This window comes from Eretmochelys imbricata, chromosome 7 (assembly GCF_965152235.1).
Source record: "Eretmochelys imbricata isolate rEreImb1 chromosome 7, rEreImb1.hap1, whole genome shotgun sequence".
In the NCBI taxonomy this organism is placed as follows: domain Eukaryota; kingdom Metazoa; phylum Chordata; order Testudines; family Cheloniidae; genus Eretmochelys; species Eretmochelys imbricata.
In genome coordinates this window covers 105,840,215-105,848,374 of record NC_135578.1, presented here as the reverse complement: position 1 = coordinate 105,848,374, position 8,160 = coordinate 105,840,215, and the positions used below count along the sequence as shown (strand labels likewise).

Sequence of the window (8,160 nt, the reverse complement as noted above, 5' to 3'; positions counted from 1 at the left end):
GAGCTGTGGTGGTACCTAGGATGCAGAGCTGAATGAAGGACGATTTCTTAAATTGTATTTCAGTGAGGGGTCTTTCCGGGTTAATGAGCTGACATCATGATTAAAGCTGACCATTTGTAATGTGTCTCGACCCCGTTGAAAAGCACGGAAAAGGTTAATGTGGTAAAGCAGGACAGCACCTGCCCCTCGCAGGGAGAGGAGTTGGAACACTTTTCCTAATCAATTAGTCCATTAATGAGTCTATCAAGTAGTTAAGTAGTTAAAGATTATGCAGCTGGTCTGGGTAACAGTCGTCATCTCGCTATACCTAATTATATTATAAGTACCTTATTCAATATACCAGACATAATACGGTGACTTGGAGTTAATGAAAATGTCATTTTAAAACGTCTTGACATTTGTCTATATTGATTTGTATATTTCCATCTCATTCACTCTCTCCCACCCCGCGCCCGGATTTGGTTTTTTATTTTTTTGCGGGGGAGGGTGAACAAACATGTTATTAAAAGAATCAACAGATTGAAGCAGGGGGTCCCCAGTATATGTGACCAGAGGAAAGAGAAACCCATTTCCTCCTCTCACCTCAGCCCTTTTTGGTGGGATCCATTTTGCTTGAAGGCAGAAGGCATGGATCTCTTTCCCCTGTGTAACCTGATTAGGGACAGTGTAAGATTGGGTTGAAAAAATGTTTTGAACCCATCCACAAGCCAATAAGGATATCAGAAAATGTATGTAATCTAATGCACGGGGACTTCTAGCTGGAGAATAGTTATCCGCGCATTTCTCTTAGCGGAATAGCTTCCCCGTTGTACGCGGAGTCTTCAGTGTGGTTTTCCCAGACCTGTTTATGAACCTTGTGCTTCCGTGTCCGATGCAGTTCTGTAGCTAAACAAGATTTCGAAATTCTCCTGATCATATTGCTTTCAAATGTTTCATATGCCAACGGTGACATGGTGCTATCCAAATCAGGTGAGAATATGATCTTTGGATAATATATTGCAGCAAGTAACATGTTCACTGTATGATAGCACGGTTACAAATAGGAAGTTCGGGGGGAAACAGGAATTGACTGGCCCTCCAATTAATGCAGAGGTTCTCATGCTAGAAGGCCCGGGCCACAACATTTAGCTTTGAACTTTAGGAAAACCGCCAGCTCCCTTTGAAATGTCTGTAGAAGGTAAAGGAAACGAAGTTATAGTATGCAGACTTCCCTGCTGTGATAAGGCAGATTTTGACCAGGTGTACTGTACCTATGCTGTGCATTTGTGTAAATCCTGAAGTAGTGGCTTTAATTAAACCAACAGTGAACTGAGCTTTCAAATCGCTGCCGATTTGCCACTAGTACAGGTTACATCCTTCTTCATCTCTGCCAACTAGAATACACCTTACGTACTGTTGTAAAATAAGAAACCTCCTATCCTAATGAAATTGTAACGGGATTAAGGAGCAGGATGGTTGCAACCCTTAATGATCGTGTTATCATTGAACTCCTCTAGAGGAAGTGGTTTTAAGACTTTGAAAGAGAGAGTTTTCCTTTCCAATTTCATGTCTTGGATGAAGGATGTACAACCCCAGAGGAAGTGAAGCGAGTGCCAGTGTAGTTACAACGATCGCAATTAATTTTGTAAATCCCAATAGAAATGCCACCTGAACAGGATTTTAATATGGATATAGATATCTGGCTGCACCACAAAGACTTATTACATCCCCCGGGGGAGGTTAGGGATGTACCTGCATCGTTTTGGGATACGAAATGCGTTTCCTAGGTTGGATTGCATCCTACCATTGATACCTTTACTAAATGTCCCTTGCCTAGGCTTCTTGGCGCCAGGCAACTCAAATCCATTTAGTCTTTTCATCTCTCCCGCAATCTCCCAGCAGTGTACAAGCGGCAAATCTGGCTCACCCGGAAAGGAGTCAGATCTTTCTGTGCCTGATATAACTCGTGAGCCGTTTGGCTGGCTCAATGTCTTAAAGACAAGCAGTTAAACTTGGGATGGAGATTCATTCAGTCCTGCACGGGGGCCATTTCGATCTTTCGGTGGATGTTGTTAGATAATATTCAGGGGCCCACTGAAAACAGCCAATAATTAATTAGGACGTTGTTGGGGAGTTACTCAGCAGACGCTTCTTGTTTAAATTACCCCTTCTTTAGGTCGGAGAGAGGATATTAGTTACAAAATGGAAGCCGGTGCCTTAATCAAACCAAATTCTCCTCTAGCATCTAGAATTTTCTAAATCTAATTTGCTTGCGTTTTTATTTTAAATAATGATAATAAATTCGAGGCTTTTTTTCTGCTCCCAGGTTTGCCTGTTTTTGCTGGGGCTGTGTTCTGTCTGGTGTAGGAATGCTCCCCGGCTCCTGAAAAGTTCATTTGGAAATATACAAAAGCATTTCCCCTTACACTGGGAAGGACAAAATGAAAAGGGAGTCATTTACTCGACGTCCTATATCATTTTATGTGCAGCATCAAAACTCCTGTCTTTAAATCTGTATGCTCAAATGTTGCTTGTTAGGCAGCAGACTAGCAAATCAATTTCACGAGCAAAAGGGTAAAAAACCCACGGACATGCACAAGGTGTTTATTTAAACAACAACCCCCTGTTTTAAATAAGCGATTCAGACCACATCAGTTCACCCGCAGTTTCCACCCAAAACGTTACAAACGAGGTGATGGAGAAGGAGCAGACACGTAGACAGATGCTTGTTTGCCATCTATTTTCTCCCTATTAGCGGCCGGCTTTAAACTGAGCCCTTCACTTGTAAGCTTAATGAGCGGCTGCGATCCAGTTCTGCTGACTTCAGCCAGCAGCCCCCCGAAAACCAGCGGGCTTGCGGGGGGCTAGAATTTTGAAACTTTCCGGGGCTGCCAGCAGTCTGTGATTGGCCCTGGCAGATGTAACCTCCATGCAAATGAAGCCACGCCACCCCGCCGCCTGGAGATCAGTAGAGATCTGAGAGAGAAAGGAGCATGCATTCCGGCTGGGCAAGCTCAGGGAAAACCTGCAAAGACACGCCAAAAACACACCCCAAAACACAACCAAAACAAGCCCAGACAAGAAACCCAAGCCCCCCCCAGCCGCCCCAGACCCTCAGGCACACGCACTCACACACACCTTCCCCGAGAGTGGCTCTAAAGGGAGAGCTTTCTTCCTCTTATTTCTTATGAACCCAGGATGAGCAACAAAGAAGACCCGAGCAAGTGTTGCCCCGCAGCCGCTCCGATCTCCAGTTTTACCATCCAGTCCATCCTGGGCAGCGGTACCTCGGAAGGGGGCAGGGAGCCCAGTTCCAAGGCAGCGGGCGCCTGGCCGGGCAGGAAGCTAAGTCTGTCCGTGTCCTCAGAGGAAGAGGAGCCGGAGGAGAGCTGGAAACATCACGGCTGCTTCTGTCCTGAGACGCAGGGCCCCAAAGAAACTTGCCACAAACACCAGCCCATCAGTTTCACGTGTCTCAGTAAGTACTGGACAAATTTGCCTCCTTAGGAAGTATGTAGATCTCCACCTCGCTAGATGTTAATATCTAGAATGACAGCTCTCCACCGTGCATTCGCTCTTCTCGCTCGGGTTTTTAGCTGGTGAAACCTTTTCATTTACATCTTAGCGTGGAATATACAGTATGTTGTGACCAGTTTATAGGGGTCTGTCTAAACGCAGGGGAAATCAGTGTCTCGGGCGTTTGGGTGTACAAGCCCTTTGAAAACATCTATTGTCAAACGGTAACATGTACATAGCGTGTTCTTTTATTTCGTTTTTGTTCGTGGTGGTGTTTCACGGAACATTCGGGCTGATTTCTGGCCAAACTGAGTTCGTGTCGGATCCTTACCGGATTTGGTACAAAAGGTTTAGAGATACCTTAGATTTTGGTCCTTTCCCTGCATATTTTCCTCCTTCCCTTGTGAACGATTATCCATTTGACATGATTGATAACTGTGCTTTTCTTAGATTGTTCTTCTTTACAGCTCCCGCGTAAGGGGAAGAAAGCTGTTAGTTCTTAGCATTATTTGGGAATAAACGGGCTGTGGAATGTTATGCTATAAAGTAAGATCTACCAGCTCTTCTGCTGTAGGAAAGAAACACCTTTAAACAACAACCAACCAACCATTCCCCCTCTCCCCCCCAACTCCTTGTTATTCACGTATTTTCACTGAGGATAGAAGGGATGTATTTTAAAAGTAAAGAACCTCTTCATTCTGGAAGCTGGCTTTCCTCAACACTTGAGCTTGGAAACAGAATGAACTGGAACTTTGGAGCTGCACATTGCGGCTGTGAAATTGACTTGACTTTCTTTAGCTAGTGTCTCTGCACTGGGGAGCTAGTAAAAATGAGCGTTTGCTATTTTTTTTTTTTTTGGATACGCTGTAGAGTGTCTGATGCGGAATATCTCTGTTTGTTTGCTTGTTTGTTCGTTTTCTTCAAGGCAATCCAAAGGGGAATGGAGGAGCAATGACGGTGAATACAGACAGGACGCAATTCCTCTCCCAATCCCAACAGGACTTGAAGGAGGAAAAAGAGAAACACTTCCCTCCAAACTCCCCGTCTTCTGGGGAGAGACAAAGGGACGGAGGGGACAGGCAGGCTAATTCAGCCAAAAAGAAGACCCGCACTGTTTTCTCCCGGAGCCAAGTGTACCAGTTGGAATCTACCTTTGACATGAAGCGATACCTGAGCAGCTCGGAGAGGGCCTGCTTGGCCTCCAGTTTGCAGCTGACGGAGACCCAGGTGAAAACCTGGTTCCAGAACCGCAGGAACAAATGGAAAAGGCAACTCTCGGCAGAACTGGAGGCGGCCAATATGGCTCATGCCTCAGCTCAGACATTAGTGGGGATGCCCCTGGTTTTCAGAGACAATTCCCTTCTGAGAGTGCCAGTGCCCAGGTCGATCGCCTTCCCAGCCCCTTTATACTACCCAGGCAGCAACTTGTCAGCCTTACCTCTCTATAATCTCTACAACAAGATCGACTACTGACTCTGAAAGCCGACGGCACTGTCTCCTTCTCTGTATAGCTCTCCGATAGCCGCCATGACCTTCCATAGATTTCACCCGTCTGTATCCACTGGAAACCAAATGTGCTTCTTGCAATGTTAAGAAATACACCATGTGTATTCATTATTTTTATTTATCGGATCTTCTCGATTTGTTTGTTTATGTTCTAGGCTGGCATAGTGTTTTTATGTACAATCGCCATGCATTATCCCACCAGACATAGCTGACTTTCTGAGCTTCACGGGACTTTAAAAACAAAGTGCAGTCGTCTCTCTATCTACATGTGCAGGTAGGAAAAGGCCCAGGGCACTTGGTTATTTGTCTCTGCAATTGTATAGGCCAATTTCAACACCCCGCCTTTTCCTGAATATTATTCTATCACTTGAAAATAAAATAAAAAAAAACATATTTCAGATCTGTAAATATTTTTAAAGAAAATAAAACATTTTAAACATCGTTTGTAACTTTTGCCAAGTTGATTGCATATTTCAGTTCAAAACGCAAAGCGCACTCTTGTTGAACTGCATGTGTGGTGTTAGCCGTGAAGGAGGTTACAACTAGCAGGGAGAGGGACAGACGCCTCTTGAGTTGTGCCGCCTCTCAGTTCACGAGAAACTTTCAACAGCTGTTTCCGACTGAATTCAGGAAATGTTATAATTCTTTCTTTTGAGTTACAAGAGCCCCTGACGTCCACCAGCGGGATTCCGCCTACTTCTGGAGGCCCTTGCAGCAAAGTCAACCGAACATGAACTGTGCACTGATCAAAACAGGGCTGGAAATATTGAGTTACTCAAAGTGAAGTAAACTGGCAGCTGCGCTGTAGGAAGAGTAAAAAAAAAAAAAAAAAAAAAAAGGCTAGTGGGAAAATAAAATCTTAGCTTAGGCAAGTCACTGTGAGACCTTCAATAACTGTAATAATATGCAAAAAGAAAAGGAGGACTTGTGGCACCTTAGAGACTAACCAATTTATTTGAGCATGAGCTTTCGTGAGCTACAGCTCACTTCATCGGATGCATACCGTGGATAGTCTCTAAGGTGCCACAAGTACTCCTTTTCTTTTTGCGAATACAGACTAACACGGCTGTTACTCTGAAACCTGTAATAATATGTTAGCCTTTTCCATTCTATTTAGGCTCTGCCAAGCGAAATGCATCAGAAGTTATCAACACCAGTGACTTTTAGTTTGTATAAAGACTCTAAAATATTGAAAATGCTGCAACTAATCATTCATTTTTAAATAGAATATCTAAATGTAGTTACACCCACCACTATGTACCCCCTAATCAGCATTGTCTATATAGGTGCACGCTGTTGTCTTATATTTTTCTACTTCATATTTACACCCCTCTTCTCGCCAGAAAACCATACTGAGGCTATGCATGTGAAGAAATATTTTTCTTCCTCACCTCCTCCATTATAAGTATCGTGAATGGGAAACGTAGACTACAGACTGTAGTCCCCAAACCTTGCAAATGTCAAATACGTTTGGATCACAGCAGCCCTGCTGTCTTTATCTGGAAATAAGATGAACCTTCTTTATTAAGTGATCAGAGCAGAGAAGTGTTTCCGGAAATGAGGGGTGTTTTTTTATAGTTTGCAGTGTATTCTGCTAAATGCCACGATCACATGTAAAGTGCTTGCCAGCTCCTTTTAATAGAAATGGGACATTCGGAGCCATGATTGATTTTAGCGCTCAGCCGCTTCTCTTGCAAGTGCTAAAAACACCTGCAGCCTCCTCTGTACAGAGGATGAAGTGAATCGTTTAAACAAAAAGTAAATACTTCATCAAGTGTTATTTAAATTGCAGGTACTGTTGCATTTTTATCAGAGCCACCTGTTCCTTGGTTAAGGTTTTGAATACAGGAAGATATTTTAAGAAGCAATAACTTTCAACGGACATTGCATTTACCACCAAAAAAATGGAGCCTGAGGATTATAACGGCATCATCCTTATAAATGTAATGAAATGAAAACTCTCTCCGTGTTTCCCTTCATGTAAAACCAAACATTTGAAAAAGACGTTTAAAGTATTTTGGAGTATCAAATTCAATAAACTATAGTGAAGGGCTTCGGGTGAATATTTTTCAGATGAAAATCAAACTCATGGTTTGCTATGATTCAGGATCATTTAATCACATTATCATCTTTAATTTTTGCCCAGAGCTGGCATTTAAACAAATTAGAATTCACTGAAACATTTTGCATTTTCACTCTCGATTCTTCCATAATTAATATTATTAACAGCTAAATTATCATCTCTTTCTAAAATACACCAGAAATAAGAGGCTGAGATTAATGTGAAGTTTCACTACACTGTTATTGCATTTCAAAAGCTTTTTATGATCACAATCACACCATGCTCTTCTCTGTACATACACACATACAAAAATAGTCTTATTTATTGCATTATATTAAGGAAAATAAAAAATAAATTCAAATATCTCACTCGAGGTTCATTGTTAATAAAAATATTTCAGATTCCTTTGTAGCCCCCTACATTTTAAAATAATCCTTTGACATACTCCTCCAAGCTAGAGAAATGAAAGGACGCCTTTTCTATTGTCCATTAGTAATTACCCTTGTTAGCTTGGTGAGAAGCAGACATCTTGAGTCATATATACAGCATGTTTGCAACAGCAAGACTATATCGGTGTGGAATTGGCTGCTTTCCACTCTCTTTACATTGGTAAAGGCAGAAGCTTACTCCTAGGGATGATCCGGAAGGCAGCCAGTACTAATTCCAGATTGGACTGAAGGAACCTTTACAATCAGAGTCTCTCCCCCCACCCTGTCAATCGTGAAACTTTTTGATTCTCTGTGGGTAGTATTAAGATACAATAAATCAGTGCGTAAGCTTCAGTTCATTTGCAGTATTTTATATAACTGCCTATCTTACTTTTGGGAGCAGGCGTTTAGAATTAATTTCCAATTAAAACAAATTTGACTTTTCTTAGAGTCTAATTGTCCTTTGCATTTCTCATTAATAAAACCCAATGCGATGTAAGATTATGCAAATAAACCAGGAAGAGCTTTTGATGTTCAAGAATTAAAGAGAGTGGGCGAAAAACGAAATCGCTCAAAACTGCAAGGGGAATGCCGCAGCTACATCACAGAGGCATGAAGAGTACAAGTGGAATAAATACTATTCCCTTTAGAGGAGCGAATATCATACAA

General features: G+C 42.3%; 1 protein-coding gene across 1 annotated transcript; it reads left to right on the top strand.

The window, feature by feature from the left end:
• The first annotated feature begins 3,177 nt into the window (after positions 1 to 3,177).
• HMX2 (H6 family homeobox 2) lies at positions 3,178 to 4,968 on the top strand. Its single transcript, XM_077822790.1, has 2 exons — positions 3,178 to 3,457; positions 4,421 to 4,968. Exons 1-2 carry the CDS (start codon positions 3,178 to 3,180, stop codon positions 4,966 to 4,968), a joined length of 828 nt encoding a protein of 275 aa, XP_077678916.1.
• Positions 4,969 to 8,160: the final 3,192 nt, after the last annotated feature.

Bases quoted from the DNA above. Each gene is read 5' to 3' on its own strand.
- HMX2 (XM_077822790.1), top strand. From the start codon at position 3,178: ATGAGCAACAAAGAAGACCCGAGCAAGTGTTGCCCCGCAGCCGCTCCG. The intron at 3,458-4,420 runs GTAAGTACTGGA...GTTTTCTTCAAG, and splicing joins CATCAGTTTCACGTGTCTCA to GCAATCCAAAGGGGAATGGA.